This window comes from Ruditapes philippinarum, unplaced genomic scaffold (assembly GCF_026571515.1).
Source record: "Ruditapes philippinarum isolate M1 unplaced genomic scaffold, ASM2657151v2 ctg3458_1_1_1_1, whole genome shotgun sequence".
NCBI lineage: Eukaryota > Metazoa > Mollusca > Bivalvia > Venerida > Veneridae > Ruditapes > Ruditapes philippinarum.
The window spans coordinates 37,441-62,351 of NW_026860950.1; the positions used below are offsets into that span (position 1 = coordinate 37,441).

Consider the following 24,911-nt stretch of genomic DNA (forward strand, 5'->3'; position numbering starts at 1 on the left):
GTAAGTAGTCAGTGAAAATAATTATACAATTTATGATTGGTAAACCATTTTGAAAGCATTCTGATCTAATCAATAGGAAAATCTAAAAATAGGAGCAAATTATTTGCAAAATGTGCATACGATGTAAAAGATTATAGAGGCGTACTGAAATCAAATTTAACGCTTTTTATGCATGAGAACTTTTATCGCAAGTTAAAGGTATAAGGCATTTAATTAAAGTGAAGTAAGTAATGCGTGTAAGTTTCTGAGCGCATACGATCACCATTTATATTTATATTTAACATAAAAAAACAAGAAAAGCATTGATACAAAGCATCAAAGGGCGTCAAAGCAAGAAATGCAGCAGGTGAAAATGAACTAGTAGACATATGATGACAAGATATTCTTATAATCTTTTCAACGATTAATTGGTTTTTACCAGAAAGAATATTACTTCTTATTTTCTTTATGATCGTGATTATTAATAGCAACAAATAGCTATGCATGTATATAATCATTTATAATCTATATGTGTAACGCACCTTATTATGTTATTGCTATTAGCAAAGACCCCCTCATAAGGTATCTGTTCACACTTAGTAAAATTATGACACTGGTTATATTACCATGTTGATCATGTTGAGCATAATTGTTTATTATACAATAATTGTAATATCTATTTAATAAAAAAAATTACAAATTTTATGAATATTGTTTTCTTTTCTTTTTTTTTTTGTGTTTTATGTGCTATTTTAATACTATGTTTTTACGTTTACTACTCTTTTTTATTAAAATTGTAAAATGAATTTTAAGAATTCAACTGTCATATTGACCGACGGTTTTAAGTCTAAACTTAACTGGAAAAAGTCAGTAAACGACACTATACATGTATGGTTAATTCATATATGAAAGAAAAATCAAAATCCTTTCATGCATTCTGAAGTTTCAGAGCGGATATTACCACCACCTTCTATATTTATCAAACATAAAAATTTGAAATGACAAAGTTTGAACCCCCAGAGTGAAATTCACCTTAGTAAAAAAAACCCAGGTTTTGTTCGCCACACACCGTACATCTATGGTTATTTCATATATGAAAGAAAAATTAACACCGTTTCATGCATACTGACGTTTCTGAGCGGACATGACCACAACCTTCTATATTTATAAAACATAAAAAATGACAAAGTTAGAACCCCCAGAGTAACCTTAACCTTAGTCAAAGAAACCCATGTCTTGTTTGCCACACACCGTACATCTATGGTTATTTCATATGTGAAAGAAAAATTAAAATCCTTTCATGCATACTGAAGTTTCAGAGCGGCCATTTCCACCACCTTCTATATATATTTATCAAACATAAAAATTTAAAATGACAAAGTTTGAACCCCCAGAGTGACCTTCACCTTAGTAAAAAAAAACAGGTCTTGCTCGCCACACACCGTACATCTATGGTTATTTCATATATGAAAGAAAAATTAACATCGTTTCATGCATACTGAAGTTTCTGAGCGGACACGACCACAACCATCTATATTTATATAACATAAAAATGACAAAGTTGAACCACCACAGTGACCTTGACCTTAGTCGTAGTAACCCGAGTCTTGCTTGCTATACATCAAACATCTATGATTATTTCATATATGAAAGAAAAATTAAAATCCTTTCATGCATACTGAAGTTTCAGAGCGCAAGAGTGGACACGACCACCACTGTCTATATGTACAAAGCAGGACAGACTGACGGACGGACAGACGTGCAAACAATTAGGGTTTATGTCTTTTTTCTTTGATCTTCATGTGGCATTTTTCCCCATAAACCAGTATAATTACCACATTAACCGGTCTGTTTATGGGATTTCCTTCTTATAAAATTATGGATGGAATGAAGCTTATAGACCTTGGGATGTTCGCCCGGACTGACAGACAGACGGACGGTTCGATTTTAATATGCCACCCTTCGGGGGCATAAAAACGCTACGTCACTTGGCAACGCCTGTCGTGGTGCTGCTTTCCGTCTGCTCAATTATTCCTTAGTGTGTCCATCATGCGGCCGATTTTTTCGTACCTTATTTTCCACAGATTTTCTATTGCTTTTCTGTATTGGTTAGTCCTTTTTTACTTTTCATGCCATATAATCGAACAGTTACTGGTAAAGTGGCCACTCTTTGTTAAAAATTTGACGCTACGGATCGTTGTACTTGGTCCCTGTTAATAATGCATTTTTATACCATTACAAAAAAAATCACTAACCATTATTACCTCTTGACTGAAATAGGAGCTTACGAAGACAGGGCTGAGCATCCCTGCAGTGATTAAAAAAGACGTACTCACAACGCTTGCATTCTTGCTATTGAACGTAAATTAAGCTCTTCTTAATATCTTACTGGAATATTAGCTGAACAATTATTTCAAATACAAAATGTAATATTAAATAAATGAGATGCAGATATTATGTGCCTTTTTCCAAACTGTAATTGTTTAACATTTATAAATTACTTAACATTTAAATAACTGTATTGCGAATGTCAATCTTTGTTTATTAAAAGATATATACAAATACTCTACTAAAATGAATATTTATTAAAAAAATGAGTAAAGTTATCGCAAATAAATGAACGCATGATAGATTATTAATAAGCCACTGCATTTTGTGCATTTTCTGCATTATGTTGGTTTTCTCAGTATATAAATAAAACAAATATATGAACTAGGTAGGTGTTGACTTTGACATTAGTGGTCTCAATAGAAAGGTCAAATAAAGAACAAAGCAAAGAATTGGGACTTAATTTGGTGGTTTTAAAAGTGGATAAGGGAGGTGGTGGTCTGAATTCTGGATCATGTTAACATTGACATAAAAAACAGAAAATTTCGTACTTTTAAAAACTGGTCTTAATAGCGGGGTGGTCTAAATTTCGAGGTAATCTCAAGTAGGGATTCTTCTGTATTTCGAGGTCAACTTCACTCAACTTCGGGGCGTCCGTTGCCGAGTGGTTAAAGTCGTTGACTTTCAACCACTTGTCCCTCACCGCTGTGGGTTCGAATCCCGACAAGGACTTTGGATTCTTTCATTTGAGGAAGCTATCCAGCTAGCTTACGGAACGTCGGTGGTTCTACTCACGTGCCCGTTCGTGCCTGAAAAAATGCACGGAGGGGCACCTGAGGTCTTCCTCCACCAGTAAAGCTGGAACGTCGCCAAATGACCTATACTGTGTAGGTGTGACGTAAAACCCAAATCAAACAAACCAATCACTCAACTTGAACATACGACAAGACTTTCTAGGTTTTAATGGTTCTGCTTTGCACAATATATCTTCCTTATTACCTATAGCTCGTCATGTGACTTGGGCCATTTATGTTCACATTTTGCCTTTTCCATAAAATTAATTCTACAATCCTCATCAATTTGATCAACGTCCTCGGTTTTTCCGATATATCAATCTCCTTCATATCTTGCTGCTACAAAATCTCCCGCTTTAATGTCTTTGAAAACAGTATTTGCAACACTAACCATATCTTCATGATCTGTAACCATTACCTTATGTACATCTGTGCCTGCATGAAGTCCAAAATTTTCTACATTCCAATCAGATAAAAAGTTTTCTACAATGCAATTTTCACAGTAGCATGAAGTTGTCCTGATCATGAATTGTTCTTTGCATACAGATATAGCATGGAACTTCATCGTGTTTTTCACTGGTTTTACGTTTAGCTTTAAAAATTCATCAGCTTTTCCTTAACATTCATCTTTACCAACGGAAACAAATATAACGTCTCTCAAGTTTGATTGTAATGACCAAGCATAAAAGTCATGAGCATCTTGAATCGTAGAATTTTCTTGACAAATGGCTTTATCCGCTAAACGCTTTGCGGTACCTCCCAGTCCATCGCAAGCACTTTTGCCGTTCCCGGCCTCAAAATAATTCCACTGAGTTTAGCAAGTATATTGAATATGCATCTGTTTCTATATTCACTTGAAAGACCATCAGTCCATAGTGTAACTTTTGAAGCTATGGACCAATCTTCTTCAATTCTGATATAATTGCATCAATATATTTGATACTGTAGAGTGTGCCATTTCATCTGAAACGATAACCATACTTTTATGCTTCAATTCACCATCACTATTAAAAAAGCTACTAGTGGATGAAGAGTAACAGAGCTCTGATTCAAATATGCTGTTTGCACTTCATCTAAAGATCTACATGAAACTTTCTCTGCAAAATACATTTGAACTATTATATGATGATCTTTTAATGTTTCTTTGTTTACTTTAAGTTGTTGAAATTGAGAGCCAAGTCGCTGAACGTAGCTTGATAACTCACTTACTTCTTGAATTAATTTATCTTTAAATACTGTTAAATTTGTTTCCTGTTTAATCATTTACATGCTTATATTATAGTTCAACCTTTTTCCATGTTTTAAATAAGACAGTATCTGATTCAAGACATTTAAATAGATCATTAGGGTTATTTTCATGCACTAGTATGTTTTCTGGATTTTCACTAATCTTCACTTCATTTTTTTCATTTTTTTTCTGAGAGTCTGAGAGCCTGAACCTTGAAAGCCATATTCTGGTGCCGTAAACACTAATATGCATTTCTCGATATATATTTTGCTAACAGAATATGCTTTGGTCTCAACAGCAAGATGCTGCAAATGACACTTGAATATCTAAATATTCTGCTTTAAATTTCTGGAAAAGATTCCTCAAATAGTCAGTGAGAACCAATGTTTGATGCTTTGTACCTGCCAATTATTTTTTAACATTATTCTTTCCTGGTAATGTCTTTCGGTTTTCCTCACGGGAAAGAAATTCAATTACCCTGTCTTTCATTTTCCGTTATATACAAGAACGTCTTTCTTTTGTATATGTTATGTCCTTCGATTGGCAGCGGCTCAATGATGACCTTCTCAAACCAGTTTCTTGACTTATATTATTTATACATCGATATTTCATTGCAACTTTCCCGGCAATTAACTTTGTAATATTTTTCTTTTCTTTGTTGAGGTATTGATTTTGGCCAACTTACATTTATTCAAAAGTACATTTGCAAATATCAGTTTCCGTTTCACTATGCCATAGCTGCAATTTTTATATTTCAGTTTCACATTCAGTTTTGTGCCCAGAGGAATCTTTACTATTTTGTAACCTTCACTTTCTTTGTTAGTCTTTCTATTTGTTTTCTTTTGCATGCTAACCCTTTCTGTAATTATAACTGTATTTTTTTTCTCTTAAACCTTTGATAGTACGATCTGCTCTTGCTAGGGCATGAGCTCTAGCTGTTTAGTGTCCATTTGGTTTTGATGACATTAGCAAACAGGGTAGTCTAACAATAAAGCGTTCTTTTTTGGAATCATTAGGACTCACAATAGTGCTAGAATATCCACTGTACAATCTTTTCTGTATCTTCTTGTGCATGCTGTAAATTTTTCGTTCCCGCTTGGCATACGCTGTCGATAAAAAGACAAAAGAGAAATAAAATAGGATAGAAAGAATAAAGACACGGACAAAGTTTTTGCTCATAAAAAAGTTAAAAAGAAAAGAAGTACTATGCAGCAGAAAACAGTTGTACACAGTTACTTATCAGCCATGTAGGCAAGACCAAACCAGCTTCCGCGACAAAGCTCAAACTCTTTATTTGACGGTACTTCGTAACTGTGCATGAAAGTCCCCTTTAGGAGGTTTGTTTAGACAGCTTATTCTTAAAGGATGCCAAAGAATGAGCCTCAGCAAAAGATGCTGGCAGGTTGTTCCACAAAGGGATACCTGAACTTCATAACGTCAGTGGATGTTGAATACTGCAGGAAAAGGGTACTGTGTGGCGATCTTGGTCTGGGTTTAGTGAGTGTTAAGAAATGGCGGGGATCTATCTCCACAAGTTGATGGATGGTTTCGTAAAGCATAATGAGTTGGAGCTTTTGACGGCATGTTTCCCAATTTATATGATGTAGCGTTTCTGAGACGCTGCTGGCGTTAACTACCTGTTTGTAGTGAGGCGTGCTGCTCTTCGCTCTACCATTTTACTCTATATATTAGGTTTTTTTATTTACTGATCGACGATCAGAGAATACAAAGCTGACATTCAATCTCTGACACAGAAGTTTCACGACAAACCTAACAACCAGTAGTTCTCAAAACAGCTTTAAACTAGCTATTCAAAAGAAAGAAATATTTTTATTTTGTTACAAGTAGATCTATCCAACAAATTTCAACGTTTTCAAAGTTTAAAAGTAGCGTTAGCTTATAGAATTGTCAATAAAAGCACAATCACAAATTACGCGGATCAATATGATTTTAATCAATGAAAATATTATTTTTAGCGCTGTCGATTACCGAATACTACACAAATACACAACTTCGCTAGTGACCAAACTCCTCACAGTGATTACCTCCCTTGGCAGAATTGTAATGATAAGGGGGCAACAGTCGAGGCAACTTTTTTAAAAATTCTTTTCTAAGTGTCTTTGTTAAGGAAGAAGCCACGATATGCAAGGATAAAGTGTGGCTATCATAAAAAATAAAAATAAATGATTTTTTGATGCAACTCTAGTTATGCAAAATTCCGTATGTATCAAACTCTGGTGCCTTGCAAGATGCATTATAGTACATAAAAATAAACTTATACAGGAAAATACATACAGATTTAGATTGCAAAGATCAGAAAATACCACAGAGCTTGCAGCCCTTTGATTGTGAAAGGGGGTTCCAAACAGTGCAGCAGTAATCTAAGTTAGCTCGAACAAGAGATATGTAAGCGTTGGTTTTAGCTTCACAGCTTGTGTTTCTCAAATTACGTTTTAGGAAGCCTAGCATGGTGTTAGCTGTTTTTGGTGATCTTGTCAATGTGTTGTTTCCAGCCAAGGTCTGATTTTTAGTCCACACCTAAGTACAGTGTATGTTGATGTCTGTTCTTAAGCCAGAGTTATTCCTTTCCGGATATACATGTGTAGTTGGTCCGGAGAGGAGATTTCGCCCTGGTTACTCGCAGGACGCTGCATTTCTGAGGGTGAAAGTCCATGCCCCACAAGTGTTCCAACCTGGCTAAATAATTTAGATCAGCTTGAAGTAGCTGCTGGTCATGGATGGACTTGATCTGGCGATATAGGATGCAGTCGTCTGCAAATAATCAAGTCTTTTAGAGAAGTCCCTCTGGAAGGTCATTTATGAATATGAGGAACATATGCGGTCCTAATACTGAGCTTTGAGAGACGCCGCTAATGACTGGGGCTTCTTCAGATCTATCTATCTATCTACCATATAGTCAAACCTCTGCTGGGGACATACACTTGACGCGCGTCAGCTGACAAGAATGTTAGTAAAAGAGCTGAAATAAAAGAAAAGAAAAGTAATGGAAATGAGTATATTGTTAAAAACAGGTGAAAACAAAATAGGTATTTTAGGGAGACGTATGTTCAATCCGGCTTACAGCCAGACTGAACTCTGGACCAGACAAGTTTATGATATCAGGTGGTAAAGCATTCCAGTGGACTATTGTTCTTGGGAAAAATGAATATTTATAGTAATTAGTTTTAGTTTGGACTTGTTGGAATACATGGAGATGGGATTTCTAGATGATCTTGTAAGAGGGATGATATACTTTGGGAAAGGGATAGCCACCTGGTCATGCAAGATGTTGCGAAACATGACCAGGCGTTGTTCAATACGCCGAGGGTCAAGGTGCCTCCATTGAAGGGAAGTCAACATATCAGTGACCCTTAACATACGGCCGAAGTCATGTTTGACCCACCTATACCAGCCCTTCTCTGGACGGACTATATCTGGGCAATGAGAGTTCCTGTGTAGGGGGGCCAGACCGTGGAGCTGTACTCAATCTGGGGCCTGACAAGTGTCTTGTATGCGGTTGACTTTAACCGTAGAAAACCAAGTGTTTGATTCGCCTTTGTTGTGATGTTGTTTATGTGTTTATTCCACGTTAGATCATTTGATATTGTAATGCCAAGGTATTTTGCAGATGGAACTGTTTCTAATGTGGTGTTATGTAGAATGTGTTGTGTTGGAATGACTGTTTTTCGTTTTGTGATTTGGATAACCTGGCATTTTGATGGATTAAATTGCATGTCCCATTTTGTCTCCCATTGTTCAAGTTGGTGTAAGTCAATGACAATGACAATGACAATTTATTTATTGATATTGGCCACCGGCCCATTACGACAATATATACATTTACATATAATATTGGAAGGTCATTGATGTATATAAGAAATAAGACAGGTCCGAAGCCGAGCCCTGGGGAACACCGGAGGAAACTGGTATGGAGCTGGATGTGGAGCCATTTACCATCACGGACTGTGACCTGTTATCAAGAAAACCTTTGATACATTTAAGAGTTTGACCCCTAATACCGTAGAATTGCAGCTTATACAGAAGTTTTTCATGGTTGACCATATCAAAGGCCTTAGAGAAGTAAAGAAGTCCTGATCGATAACTGGCCTTGGACAAGCACTCTCTTGGTGCGGCCATTTAAGAAGGAAAAGATCCATTGCAGAGTCCTGCCTCGGATACCATAATGATGGGCCTTCTTAGTAAACGATTTGTTGATACGCAACATGCATGAAACGTTATAAACTTATATAATAAATAATATAATACTGCACTAATAATAAAAAACGATCACATAAAATTACGTTAAAATATCTGTACATACCTCATTTGAAAGTCTTAACATTAAATTATGACAGGTAACGAAGCTCAGAAAGTATCATTTCTATAATTTGATTTGAATTGCAAATTGTAAAAAGTATGATCAAGTGGAAAATGATCTGAGCAAATGTTTCTTTTTTTTCTAATTTGGCATATTAAATGATGAATTAAATGTGACATGCATTGAATCTCTTTGTTCAACGAGTTAATAAATTCATTATTGAATCTACACTCATTCTATATCTGACATCATTACATTTATCTATAACATACATGTATATGTATACATGTACAGTACATGTAGTACATCAGTGATCGCGTACATGTATGACATAAGGACAATTTCGAGACTAGAATATGATCCTGAAATGTTTAAATGCTGTAAATCGAAATGAATAAATCATATGATAGGAAAAAAATGAGCAAATACATAATTATGCTTAATTATATCACGGATTTATATTTCAATTTAAGTCTTGAGTGACCGATGTCACAGACGCTTGGGATTTGGAGCTCAAAACGCCTTTAAAATCCAAATAAAATGCATATTTGTCAATCCCAGGACAAGTACTGATCATATATATCAAAAAATCTTAATATATGCCGTTTTGAAAAAAAATCATATTTCAACATCTATAATAATACACAAGATAAAAATGTTCGCCGGAAAAAATCCGCACCCCTACCGTCATAATCACAATGTATTTTAATCCATTCCAATATTTTCACATAATCCTTTGGTCCATCGACACAGAAGATATAATTCTTCACGATGATGGTCAATTTTAAACTTCAACGGTAATATAAACAACGCAACAGCCGAAATAAACATCAATATTCTCGCCGTATTTTTTCAACGACAAAAACTTTCGATAAATTCAATAGACCAGACGGCTATGACTGAAGCTATCCGATTATGTGGTTCCCAAACTTAAAAGCGCTGCGCATTTTGCACACGGCAAAGCTGGGGCCACATAATCGGATAGCTTCGTTCATAGCCGTATGGTCCATTGAATTTATCGAAAGTTTTTGTCGTTGAAAAAATACGGCGAGAATATTGATGTTTATTTCGGCTGTTGCGTTGTTTATATTACCGTTGAAGTTTAAAATTGACCATCATCGTGAAGAATTATATCTTCTGTGTCGATGGACAAAAACATAATGTGAAAATGTTGGAATTGGAATAAAATACATGGGGATTTTGAGGATAGTTGTGCGGATTTTTTTCCGTCAATCATTTTTATCTTGTGTATTATTATAGATGTTGAAATATGATTTTTTTTCAAAACGGCATATATTAAGATTTTTTGATATATATGATCAGTACTTGTCCTGGGATTGACAAATATGCATTTTATTTGGATTTTAAAGGCGTTTTGAGCTCCAAATCCCAAGCGTCTGTGACCGATGTGTATACATGAAGTCCGTGCTTATCTTACAGTACCTAACTGTTCGATTTAAACAAACGAACATATTCCAATATCAAGACTACAATAATAATCAAACAGATCAATGGAAAAGACAAAAGTTATCAAAGCGGCCTGTTTCAAATTCTATTAGTATACAATTGATCAGTAAATGCTTATCGGATTTTGCAAGACTTAAATGGCTAGCACTTCTGAGGTTAGTTTGTTGATTAAGCTACAGTAGTACACCAATATGTGTAAAAACAAAGGGGTACGGCTCATTGAATGTTCACAAAATATGTATTTGATGGTAGAAAACATTTTAAAGATTTATCCTAAGTCAGAAATGAATTTTAAGTCCATTCCCATTACACTATATACTAATATATAGACTATATATTAGTATATAGTGTAATGGGAATGGACTTAAAATTCATTTCTGACTTAGGATAAATGTTTTCTACCATCAAATACATATTTTGTGAACATTCAATGAGCCGTACCCTTTGTGTAAAATTACATAGATCTAGTCTATGAAAAATAAGGTTCAATCACAGGAACTTGAAATTCTATCAATATTAATGATAATATCCAAAATATACCCCCTATACAGTATAGGGGGTTACCGGTATATTAAAACTATATTTTGGATATTATCATTAATATTGATAGAATTTCAAGTTCCTGTCAGTGTGGTTAAATCAACATAATTATAGCTATGTTATTCTGGTTATGCTTCGAAACGGGACTAGATCTAAAACAAAACTTTAATGCCGCATCAGATGAAAAACAAAATAGTAAAAAGCAGCTTATAAAGTTTTGGAAGTCAGAACTAGTTGTTGGGGTTGTGAAGGTAAAGTGATTGGCATTTCTGCAGCTATCCACATAGATGTACAAGTTACATAACTAGAGCTGTTGACATAGAGTAACTCCGGGTAATGTTGACATTGGTGTAATTTCGACACCTTCTTTCATTTTCCTATTATATTAACAATAAAGCACCATTTTCTACTTGATTTAAATCAAACTTACAATGTCAGAACTATATGTGACATCATCACTTGCGTTTGGTATTTTAGGCATTCTTCCTTTTCTAGAAATTTCCGGTCTATGGATGTCATTGCTTGTAATCTTATCCGAAAAAACGGCATTTACAGAATTTTATAAGAAGGGTCGATAACTAAGGCACATAATTGTATCATCATTTCCTATTTTTGTATTGGTTATGATGCAAATAAACCTTAAATATGAATGTTATGAACATTTAACCTTGAGTTTATCTCAATTATATGACACATAACAATTGTAAAGGGGTGTCGAAATTGAACGATAGTTATCTTCTCTGTCGGCCAATTTCGACACATAGTCATAGAAATATTAAAACTTTAAATTCACAACAGTATTAGCTCTAAATGCATTAATAGATAATCCAAAAACATTAATTAAAAAAACAAACAAACAAACATTATGTCACTTTAATTTCAAGTTGCCAAACTGCCGAATGCTATTCATTATTTCAAACACTGTATTGACATTACAAACTCGACTTCATCAAATATGCATTGTAATAACATAAAGATTTAGTATCAACAAGACTTTTGATAAATTGCTGTCTAGTCAGCCCTTTGCAGTCTGCTAACCCTGTTTTTTTCTTCGTACACTGTCATAAACACTGAGTCATCTGCTTGTCCTATGCCGTTTCCTTACCCTGTCTCATCTACTGACAAATGACTACTGACTACTGCCATGAATATCAAATTTCTGCTCGCCCTACGTTGTCTGATAGTCCTACTTTCATAATCACTGAGTCGTCTGCTAGTCCTGTATTGCAAGTCTACTGACATCATCAGAAACAAATTCTGAATTTCCCGCCTATTGCTGACACTCACGACAACTTTTGTCAACGTAGCCAGTGTTCTGGATGCACAAATAATGGATAAAGTGAATGGTGAGTTTTTTGGTGACACTGACAAATGGATTGACCATAAGGCATTTTTTTAAGTACAGGTGAACCAATGAATTTTAAGTTGCCACTTGAGTGAAAAAAATGACACCTCTGTTTGCGAGTTTTGATAATTGATGGTCAATGATTGTGCATATTGGTTAGTATGTACTTAATAGCACAATATGTTTACTTCAAATCATTGCAAAAGCAATGAACAGGTAACGTTCTTATCAATCAAATATATTCGTGCATTCTACTGGAAAGAATTTAATCATGAACCTATTCAGAACTTAAAAGAAACATGATTGTAACTTCGAAAATGATTTTTTTTATTCAGCGTTTTTTTTCTCTACTTTGGGAATGGTGCCGGTACCAGACTGATTGGGAAAAATTGCACAATTTTGACTTACATTGGGAAAAAAAAATTATGCATTTTTTCAGCTACAAATAAGATTAATCATCATGAATAAAGATAGCCATCAGCTTCCAATCTCCAGGTAGAACTATTGAGTGTTGATTTATATATATGAATATGTTGGATTTAAATGATTTCAGAGAAATCACTTGGCCTTGTGGGAATTTTGAACAGCCATTTTGAGAATTTAAACATTGGAAATTGGGAATTTTACTGTCTATTTTCTATTGGGAACAATACCGTTTTAGGGTAGTAGTTATATAAAGAAAAAAAAATACTGTTATTTATTATATTTGAACATTATGTCCTCAAAATTCTTTCATTAGTTGAATGTGATTTTAAATAGTGTCTTATAACAAAAAATTGCAATTAAATTTAATGATTAAATCTTTATCTTATTAGACAGTAAAACAAATAAATGTTTCATGTACAGTCCTTTCATTTTTTAAAAAGCAAATTGGAGTATGTCTGAATTAGACGAAACATGTCGAAATTACACAACAATCTATGTTCGTAAGAGAGATATTGCAAATCAAACAAGACATTCTTGTTTGTTAACATAATCAAGAAGTATTCCAAAAAGGTTAGTTTCACCTTAGGGTTAAAATGGGATCTTGTAATATCGACACTTAGACTTTTTTGAGCAAAATTCTCTTAAAGTGTCGATTCTGTGCAAAGCATATTGACGATACATTAATAACGGTTGACAAACATCGGCATTACAGCGATATTCATGTATCAATAAGTACTCTTTATACACTTGTTACTATATATAGTAACACAATTGCCTATGATTCAACTGATAATGAGTGTCATGTGACTGATTATTAGTTTGCAGCCCGGGGCCGATAACTGATAATCATAATGGGCCTACAGAACACAAGTACATGCGCAAACTGAAACAATGACAATGACGTCACATTTTACCTTATCAAAACAGGTCGCTGTAAAGTGAAAGTAGGTTATAAAGCTAAGCTCAAATCGCTTGATAACATTATTTGTATGAACTTTGCTTTACTGAAATTTAAAGAATCAAAATACAGCAATTTCAGTAAAAGAAAATAAAACAATTGCTATATGCACAAGGGAAGCAACTCTGTAGAAGTCTGGAAAATATCAATGTAATTAAAAAAAAAATTATAACAGATCTATCAAATGTATTGATAAATGAATAATGGACCCGAGGGCTTCAGTGCAAAGCATATTGATGATACATTGATATCGGTTGACAATTATCCAAGAAACACCGATATATATGTATATGTATCGATAAATACTCTTATTTTCATGTATATAAAACTTTTTTCATACCCGTTTAATTGATTTTAGTAAAACAAATGTTCTGTTCATGCAAATATGTTCTGTCCTGTCTTTAAAGTACCTTTGCATGATTTTTGTGTCATCACTGTTATGAAATGTATCCATTATGAAATGTTAGACATGGCCACCTGCTTTTGTATATGTTTTTAGTGAATTTTCATAATTTATAGATATTTGAATAATTAATCAAAATTATCAATTTTTCAAATGCGTATCGCTTATTGATTGACAGAAAAATATCAAGGTTACATCAATATTGTCTCTATACATTTGTAATGCCGAATAATTTTCTTGCTATATGTGTGTGTAGCCGAAAATGTTCGTGTTATAAAATTATCTGGACGAGGAGGAAGCGCGACACTGTGAGCTTGAGGCAGTAGTATTTGAATTACTGTAAATTAGCTGGTTTTATTCTGGAATTATCCAATAAACACTATTTTACAGTTGAACATAGTTTATTAAAGTAAGAAGTCATCTGATTACATTAATATAACATATCTAGTCAAATAAACATTTTTTTTTTATAAAAATGGGGAAAAATTAGCTTAAATTTATGGTAAAGACAAAAGTATATTACTCGCTTTCTGTGTGAAAGGACGCCAAATAATTAATATGGTCAAAAATTTACTTCACAAAAATAATGACAAAAATGTAAAACTTCTCAAAATCTAGCAGTTTACTTAGATTACTATATATATATTTCTTAATTGAATAAGAATTCTTCTTTATTTCATAAGTTATTTACAAATGCCTTTTTTTATGAAAAATCAGTATTGTAGAATGAATATTATGAGTAAATGCTTAAAGACAGTAAGTACAGTTATAAAGTATTTGATAATGAAAATTGGAAATACAAATATTGATGAAAACAAAGTATAATATTTATATAATATTAAAACAACGTGAACTTAATAAAGAACATGAAATAACATACATATTTACATGTACAGTACATAGATATGAACATAACATAACTATTTTTTAAAACAATATTTTTTTATATAATAAATGTAGAAAGTCACATACCTGGAATTATCCAATAAACACTATTTAACAATTGAACATAGTTTATTAAAGTAAGAAGTCATCTGAACCTAAAAAGGGGTTCCTTGGCTTTTATTAGCCACAGACTTCTAAGGTTACAGATTGCATTGAAAAAGAGAACCTACTCTAGGAAATTACTTAATCAGTTTTCTATTTGAAACTGTGAAAAAATAATTAAAAGATTTTGGTTAAACCAACAGCTAAAATGGTTTTAGCTTGGGGTCTGATTAACAGCTGATTAGTAAACAAACATTGAAAAATTTACAATAGACTTCCAGGATATGTAGTTGTAAGTAAGTAGGTTTTGACATCTACATTTTGTAGAGTATTTTGAAGCTTTATTTCAATGGCAATCTGTTATAACACCTATATTTTAATCCCAAGTATGTGTTTATTATAAGAAAAGTTTGGAAGAAAAAAGTAAAGTTATGTAACAATAGAGTACTTTCAAAGAATTCAATAAACAATATTTTAGTATATTTGTAAAAACAAATACTTGGAAATTCCCTGAAAAAGATTTTGCATGCAAATATGGGGCATAACACATAACTGCTAGAGAGGTGTAGGCACTAGGCATGAGAGGGATAGTATACAGTAGTATTAAACAAGTAGATTTATTTCTAAAAAATTCTTCATGTACCATATGATACTGTATTATAGTTATATAATACTTATATTTCAAGGGACAATTGCCACCTGTAGTGACACCCTGGCCAGTGATAATTCATCATTCTATGCTAAAAACAGAGTATGAAACAATTTTCAGACAAAAACAACTGAAAGTAAGAGGTTTGTAACTATTTTACAATTTTAGTCATCAAAATTCTTTATACCTGTACTGATTGTTTAAAGCATTTAGTCATTTTGTAAAGACTTAAGTTATATTCATTCTTTAATACTTAATTTTCATACAAAAAGGCATTTGTATTTGAAATGTTACTTTATAACTGTTCTAATTGTTTAAAGCATTTAGTCATTTTATTAAGACTATATTCTTATTTGTGCTATGATAAGAAGAGCACATAACCAATGAAAGAACCGCTTTTGTTTAATTCAATTCACAGTATCCAGTTGTTTACCATCGTGTTTATATATTAATTACCACGCTTTGCATAAAGGCGAGTTAAGTTCGGCCCAGACTGGGCCGGCCGGGCCGTTGAAGACGGCCTTGTATTAACTCACATGGCTAAATGTCTTGCTTTTATTGCAAATAAGGAATAAACGTATCTCAAGATGTCTAAAATACGAGTTTTTCAAAACGCATCTGCAGTCATTCAACTTTGAAACAGTTATGTTGATTATTTACAGTCATCATTTAAACTCGACTCGTCTCATAAAACATTGCTCATTATTATATTGCTCTCTTCAGTTTGTGCAGAAAAATGCTTTTTTTCACATTAGTTGCACAATTTGCAGATGCTAAACATTAAACAGACAGACAGATATCTTTATTCACTCAAGCACATTTGTACAATATGAGGATTTTCTAATATAACAAATATATAATACATTATATTATTTATAATTTAGTTTTCCAGCAGTAAACATACATAATTTTGCACAATATATTTTTTTTTTTTTTTTCTTATAATTTAAACAATATGGTGAATTATTAGTGTTTTCTGCGGGGGGGGGGGGGGGGGGGGGGATTCGGATATCGGATATTCTTAATTCTAGATAAATTAACAGTTCATCTTGATAAGAAAAACAAGAAATAATAATAAAAACAAAAGCAAAAACACACAAATATAAAAGAATGTACTAAGAGATTCAATCAAGTTATAACAAATTTCCATTAAATAAAACTATGTCAGTAGACACTTACTTAGTTTATGACACCTTAGGTTATGTAATCAGAAATCATCTAACCTAAACTGATGTAATACTTATTACCTTGCTGTCTTTAAATTGTGACATTTCTAAATATAGTGTAAAATTTGATTTTTTTTTTTGTAATCTGTTCTAGATATGTGACATGTTTATCAATATACTAATGTTTAAGTCTTATTAAATGTCTGTTCATGAAATGTTTATATCAGTAATGAATTTTTCTATCAGAAAAATAATTGTTTCTTACGTATACTTATGTATAGGGACTCGCCTGAGTTTTTTGTGACATGATTGGACTGTAAATAATTTTTGGAGATTAATGTGCCATTTGATGTATAGGTCTAGACCAATAACTTTTGTGCAAAACTTCAGATCATTCTCTTACTTTGTTCCTTCAGAAAAATTATTTTCTTTGTGCAAAAGTGCCAGAAAAGTGTTCTAATGCATTTCACTCAAACTGAGCTAAAATAAAAAAAATCAATTTTCTTATTCAACTCTGATCATTATAATTTATATTTTGCAGATTTTCTCATTTTTTAGCTTATCACTCGATATATATGCAATAATTTGAAATTTTATTTTTAAAGTGGTTCTAGGTTAAATATGTTATTTTTAGATAAATTTATATATATAATTGTCAAATAAAAAAAAATAAGGTTGAAATTTGCCAGAGATAAAATACATAAACAATAAGGAAACCCCTCGATAACTCTTTAATCTACTGGTACGCTCTCTATATTTAAATCAGAAAAGCTTATGATTCGTTTCCCAATCCTCAATTTTTTTAAATAAACGTCTCTGGCGCATAATAAAAGCTTCCAGGATGCTGTTTTGAAGAAGGCTTAACAGTGATATGAAGAACTTTTCCATGATAAAATTACTGAAATACTTAGTTTGAAACAACATAAAATTGTTTGGGTTTTTTTTTCAACAGAAAATAAAACCTGATGGTAGCTTTAAGTTTTTTTTACCTCAGTCCACTTCCTTTAGAAAATCTAAATATAGAACATGGTTGTTGTTACAATTATGTTTTAATGATTTGTATTTATATATTGCCAGTATCAAATGGTGTAATACCAGGCTCAGTGGTCTTCCCATTGTCATCTGTAGCATTTCTGATAGTTCCAGTGTCAAGGGCAACAACTCTGGATCCAGAAAATAACATCCAGCTTTCACAGGAATTGATTGAAAGGTTTTTGTTTTCTTTAAAGCAGCATTCTTCCAGATAAGTCAAATTTAAAGAAAATCAAAGTTGATAGAAATGTACTTAGATTATAAGAAAAGTAAAAAGATTCAAGATTCAAAAAATAATTTACATGTTATGTGTAATTTATGACTGATTCTGAAGTATTGATTATCACCATATTTCTACAGCATGACAAAATTAACATGTGCTATTTTTGCATATACACATATATAGACGACAGTTTGATAATGTAAGTGAATTGTCTGTGCTGTTTGCAATGTGTAAACTACTTTTTTTGCTCACTTCACAATAATTTTCTTTTAAATACATTTTTCAAAATTTCTATGATTATTAGTACAACTCTGGAGGCATGCTGCTTTAACAGTTTCATTGTTTATTTATTTTCTGCTAGGAACCTTTACCAGCTAGAACAGAAATTGAATAGCCTTTTGTGCTGTCTGAACATGTGCATGCTTTAAACTGTTTATAGCTCGATTTTTTTTTAAATTTCCTGGACTGCTTTAAATTCAAAATGGTCCGAAAATCAATCACCAAAGTTCAGTAGGATAAGAGTATAATGATTAAATTACATTATTTAAAGATGTATTTTAACTTAAATTGTCAGTTTTGAATTAACTCCCCTGGTTAAAAAGAGAGTGCTATTTTGCATTGGTTCGTTTTTATGATATGTTTAAGATCATGTAGTGACATTTCAGCATTACTGGTGGAGCATCTGATGTGCCCATATGAGCTGCATCACGACAAAACCAACATAATGGGTTTGCGACCAGCATGGATCCAGACCAGCCTGCGCATCCGCGCAGTCTGATCAGGATCCATGCTGTTTGCTTACCAACCCTATTACATATAGAGAAACTGATAGCGAACAGCATGGATCCTGATCAGCCTTCACGAATGAGCAGGCTGGTCTGGATCCATGCTGGTTGCAAACACACTATGTTGGTTTTGTTATGACGCGGCTCAATTATGAGCATTATTTGAGGCACAAGCTGGCACCTATTTATATTCACTGAACTCCGTAAATTAGCTGAATAACTGTCACATGAAAGAATCCAAGACCCCAAAAGGATTTGGAAAGGAAACAATTACCGCTCAACCAATAAGGCCACTTCTGAGTACTGTTGTATATGCCATTACCCTATAACTAGGCCCATGGTCTTTAGGATGACAGTATGATATCTTATATCCATTAGACCAACACACAATAAAATTTTATACAAGTTGATCCAGTAAAAGAAAATATTCAAGATCTGAGTTGCTGTTCTCAAATATATATACATACTTGTATATCTAAATGGAAGAAGCATACATGTACATGAAACATTGGAATGTAAGATATGTACATGTATACTGAAATGAAACAAGAGCAATCAGTGATCACATGTGTCGCCTCATGATGGCCAATTTCATGTTGGGACAAGTTTTGTGACAGACGGACAGACAGACGGACAGTGCACAACTAGAATTGGTACTGATCATTCCTGTACAGTTTGGATTAAAATTGCAACCAGAAGTTTATGAGGAGTAAGTCCCGGACAAGTTTTTTTGTGTATCTGGCAACCCACACAGAAAAAAACACCTGTTTTATCAAAGGCCATAACTCAGCCAAACATCATTCAACCGGAAAACCCCTGCAAAATATGCGCAAGGACTTGAGCTACAGATCAATCCTATAAAGTTTCATTGAAATTGCATTAGTGGTATAAGAAAAGTAGTCCGGACAAACTTTAAAAAATAGAAATTATTAAAGGGCCATAACTCTGACAAAAATCATTGAACCAAAAAATGCTGACAATATGCACAACTAAAATTGGTACTGATCATTCCTGTAAAGTTTGGATGAAATTTGCACCAGTAAATTTATGAGGAGTAGTCCGGACAAGCTTTTTTGTGTCTGGCAAAAAACACAGAAAAAAGCACCTTTTTTTATCAAAAGGGCCATAACTCGGCCAAAAAGTCATTCAAACCGGAAAAAACCCGTGCAATATGAGCAAAGGACTTGAAGCTAACAGATCAAATCCTGTTAAAAAGTTTCATTGAAATTGTAATTGTGGTACAAGTGAAGTAGTCCGGACAAACTTAGAAAATAAAAAATTATTAAGGGCCATAACTCTGGACAAAAAAATCATTGAACCGGAAAATGCTGCAATGTGCACAACTGGAACTTGGTACTGATCCATTCCTGTAAAAGTTTGGATGAAATTGCACCAGTTAGTTTATGAGGAGTAGTCCGGACAAGTTTTGTGACGGACAGACAGACGGACAGACAGACGACGGAGAAGTGATCCCTATATGTCGCCACTACTCTGTAGAGGTGACACAAAAAAGCATATGAGTATTAATTCAAATGGAAAATACATATACATTTTAATGGAAAAAGCATACACATACATGCATTTTTGGAAAAAGCATATATGTAGATACAGGTACAGAAGCATACATGTATATTTATATAGAAGATACATGTACATGTATACATGTATTTTAATGGAAGATACATATATAACCTATATTTTAATGAACAATACAAAATGGTATATTTAAATGGTATATTTTAATATGGAAAATACATACATGTGCATACATATTTGTAATTTTGATGGAGGATACATATGTATATTATGATAGAAGATGAATATTTTAATGCAAATAGTGTTGTAATATCATCCCTTCTGTGCAAGGGGCATTGGTTTTATGAGAGTTTTATAAAGAGGGTTTGTTACAGTTTCATCTTCTTATTTCAGAGTAGATAATTTCCTCAAAGTTCATAAGAATTGCTACATGTTATGTCAAGCACCTCTCCATGGACAAAATGAAAAGCAAGTTTTTGCAATGATACAAAGAATGTAAGTTAACATTGATTTGATCATTTCTAGTTATAAAAATAGTAAATAACCAAAAGTTTATTAAATCCCCTTCTCCAGCTTTTAATATTCCTTTGCACTAAAGGTTACTGCTTCATACCATATATACATTGTATACAACGTACATGTATGTAATATAGAGTATTATCACACCTTAAGAATAACAAGCAATGAACTTTCAGTGTTTACACAGTGTGGTCCTATTAAAATCATTATTCGACACAATCTTATCAATTAAGCATCATTTTCATTTCCAGAGTCCCAAATGTCCATATCAAATGCATATCATATCCAATAAAGCCTTGTTTTTATTTTAAGAATCCAAAAATCCTTATTTGTCAGATCTTTAACAATTTAAATGCCAAAAATGGTGGTGTGAAATAAAGTAGTCACTATGCAGTCATTGTACCATGATGTGTTGCTCCAATAAAAATCATTATTGGATTCAATTTTACCAATTAAGCCTTGTTTTAGTTTCCAAAGTCCAACAAATCCATATCAGATGCATATGTATATTGTTACCCTTTTAGCCTTGACTGCATTTTCAGAATTAATAAAATTCTCTATTAAATACATGTCACACTCCATTCTGTTCTTGTTTTCATTGAGTCCAAAATTCTGTATCAAATTCTTATTGCACTTGAAGTAAGAAAGTTGTGTAAAATATCAAAAATGGTTGTGTGAAATAAAGGAAGTGATACATTGTTGAGAACAATACTGATTCAACTGGACTGGTACAGAGCTGAAAAACTGTTATCAGACTTGACTAGCATTTCATCTGAAATAAGTTCGACAGCAATACATTGTATGTACTTATCCAACAGAATTCAGTATTGCTCTTGACTATGTTAAACTTACTTCATATCATAGTGTAGGTAGGTGGTAGGCAGGCAGACAACCAAAAACTAGCAAATTCAGTTCCATCAGTGTTTTTTAAAAATGTTGGTTTATATATGCCATATAATTGTTTACTGTGTGTTTATAGGGCATAAAAAATACATCCTATGATTCCTGTTGTTGACCTATATCATGCGTATAGTGACCTATAGTGGAACTATCAACTAAATCATTAAAATGTTCCGTTTACATATTACAGGTATTTGAATACAAGACTGAACATGATACCTGTGCACAATGCAATGGAAGGAGTCAAGACAATGTTCACAATAGCAAAGGTATATTTAACTTTATCTTGAATAATAGTGCATGATAATTTGTTACACTTAAACTTTGAACAATACTCAGCCGAATAAGTATAAAGAGGGATAACTTGGTGCTTGGGCTGTCAGACATAATAAAATAATGTATTGCCTCTCATGCTCTCAGTTCCTTATCTTGCAGAAAAAAAGTGATTAGCCTTTGCCACCAGTATAAAGCAAAGCCAATATTAATTTTTTGTCTGGTTTCCATAAAAGTAATAAAGGACTGTTCCAAAATGAGGCTGGTTCAGTCCATTTGTTAAAGTGACATTATGCTCATTTTTTCATTGTTAAATGGAGCTGAGAATATTTTTCAAAAGATTGACTGTATAATAGTGATTAACTGACAGTTGCTATTGAAAATGTTGAGGATAAAATATAAATCTGCCTAAAACATGAAATTGGCTGTCTCACACTTTTTATTGAATGCCACTAGGTATTTTCCTATGGAAATTTATAGAAATGACAATGGGCCATGTTAATTTTTTACCGCTCTTAGAATTGAAAGGAATTATGGCAAAATGTAAACTTATTTTGACTTTCACCAGTTCATTTACTCTATACTCTTGGATGGGCATAATGTCACTTCCCATTTCTATCCTTAAGCCTTGCTCTTCTGGGATTAGGGGGCAGGGGACCTAAAAATTAGCAATTTTTAGTTCCGTGAGGCCGTTAAACACATTACCAAATATTTTTTGATTTTATAAACATGTGAAAAACTTACTGCTTGGCAGTATTCAAGGATATATGACAAACATTGAAAAAAATAACTATCTGCATCCATTACTCCATATAGTACAATCTGAGAGCAAATAATATTACCCCCCACCCATCCAAAATCAGGCTGAAAATATAGGAATATGCCCAATCTTCATGAAGACGCATAACACTTAAGAATCCGCCTAATGTCTTTAATTATAGAAATTTTCTATAGTAAAATGATCATAAAGTATGAAAATGCTAAACAAAGTGTCTGTCATACGTTTAGATTTTTTGCAAAATTTTATCAAAGTTTCTTACTCGTTCTGTAGCAGATGACAATCTGAAAATTTACAGTTTTTCAGCCTCCTTTTGAAGAGTCAAAAATGCATACAAAGCTACCAAAGGCTAAAGTTTCGCACACAAACATATAAAATTTAGCTCATTTCCTACATACAAATTACAAAGAATTACATCAACAAAGAAATATAAACAATTTTCAACACCTTCAAAACACCATGTCTGTATTATCAATAAATTTCACCGGGGCCAAAGTACGAATATGTCCCCTGCCCCCTTATGTACGGGATAATATATGTTTAAAATACCAGCTAAGTAGGCTTATCATAAAAAGTCATTTATGCTTAAATCTCATAGCTGATTGGAGGAAATGTTTGAAAATTTTAAAGCATATTCAAGATTAAATCAGAAATTTTAAATGGTCTTGTCTTTTGTGAAAAAGGCGTTTTAACTGTAGTGTCTAATATAAACAGAAAATTTCTTTGCTTTCAAACCCGTGTTAAGGTCCACATGGTGATTATAACACCAAATAATATTAATATCTGTCAATAAGTGTGACTTTACATTCACTAAACTGCTCTGTATTGACAAGGCTACATTGTATTTGATAAAATGGCAAAACTTATACTGCTCTCTTTTTTTTCAGGGGCTATGTAAGCCAGTTAGTGATATATTAAATGAAAGATTGGAGCAAGTTGTGAAAGAGCAGAAGAAAAGTGACTTCATGACTGCAGCATTAAAACAACTTGGCTTGACAAATCATGATATCCTTAACTGCTATGAGACCTCTAAGCTAAGGGGGTAAGGTGACTGACTTGTATGATTGTCCCTCACTGCTGTGGGTTTGAAACTCGGAGAACTTTGTTTGCGCTAACTAGCATATAAAATTTTGCCAAATTCATATATCATTTACTGTATGAAATAGCTTTAGAGCCAGGGTCGTCCGTTGTCAAGTGGTTAAGGCTGGTGGCTTCAAACCATTTGCCCCTCACTGCTGTGGGTTCGAATCCTTACCTTGAATTCTTTCATGTGAGGAAGCCATTATGACCTATACTGTGTTGGTCCACCGTAAAACCCAACAAAAAAAAAACTTTTGTAATAGTTATTATTTTTATTTAACCATTTTGCATCTTATTTTTTTATGTATATAAATTCTGAAAAGTTTTAATATACGCCTCTTCTGTTAAGCTATGCATAGCAATGTTGCCCCCAGTCTGCATACCATGAGAGGGAAAAGTAGGACTTTGGGGCAATATAATTTTTTTGAATGCATGTTTTACAAAAAAAAAATACATGTAACTGTAAAACAGGTTAAAAGTCATTTAATCAAATTAAAACAATTATTAGTAAACTATTCTGTTTAAGTAAAAAAGTATTGTAGTTTGTATTCATAAAAAAATGCATTTGGTAGGACAAAATAACATCTTAAAAATCTTTAAAATATATCTATTAACTTTTTCAATTGATATGCAGCAAATTTTTGTGAAAATAAAAAAGCTTGTGTAAAATTAAGGTTTATGTCAAAACCAACATAATGGGTTTGCGACCAGCATGGATCCAGACCAGCCTGCGCATCCGCGCAGTCTGATCAGGATCCATGCTGTTCGCTTACCAACCATATTACAAGTAGAGAAACTGATAGCGAACAGCATGGATCCTGATCAGACTGCGCGTATGCGCAGGCTGGTCTGGATCCATGCTGGTCACAAACCCATTATGTTGGTTTTGTCGTGACGCGGCTCAAATTAAGGTTTATGAATTCCTTAACCTTATGAATAGTGTCAAGTGATTGAAGATAGTCTAGGCAGTCTGAGAAATCTTGCAACAGCTTCTAGAGAAGATCTCCTCAACTGTAGTCTAGATTCCAACACTGTGGATAAATTACTGCAATTCTTTAATTAATATTGATGATCCCTAATCAGATATACGAAATAAAGAAGTGAAGTGAAGTGAGAACTGAGTTAAAGTATTAATTTCAAAAAAAAAAATTCTGTTGAGTGAGGACTATTTGTCAATTTTTGTGTGACCTGCTACAG

At 33.1% G+C, this 24,911-nt stretch overlaps 1 protein-coding gene across 1 annotated transcript; it reads left to right on the plus strand.

The window, feature by feature from the left end:
* Window positions 1–10,149: 10,149 nt before the first annotated feature.
* Window positions 10,150–24,831, plus strand: LOC132714008 (protein SPO16 homolog). The gene is made up of 7 exons (XM_060696744.1): window positions 10,150–10,269; window positions 15,460–15,565; window positions 17,666–17,798; window positions 20,558–20,659; window positions 21,774–21,852; window positions 23,522–23,639; window positions 24,653–24,831. The coding sequence occupies exons 1-7, from the start codon at window positions 10,252–10,254 to the stop codon at window positions 24,775–24,777; spliced, it is 681 nt and encodes a 226-aa protein (XP_060552727.1). The 5' UTR covers window positions 10,150–10,251; the 3' UTR covers window positions 24,778–24,831.
* The last annotated feature ends 80 nt before the right edge of the window (window positions 24,832–24,911 follow it).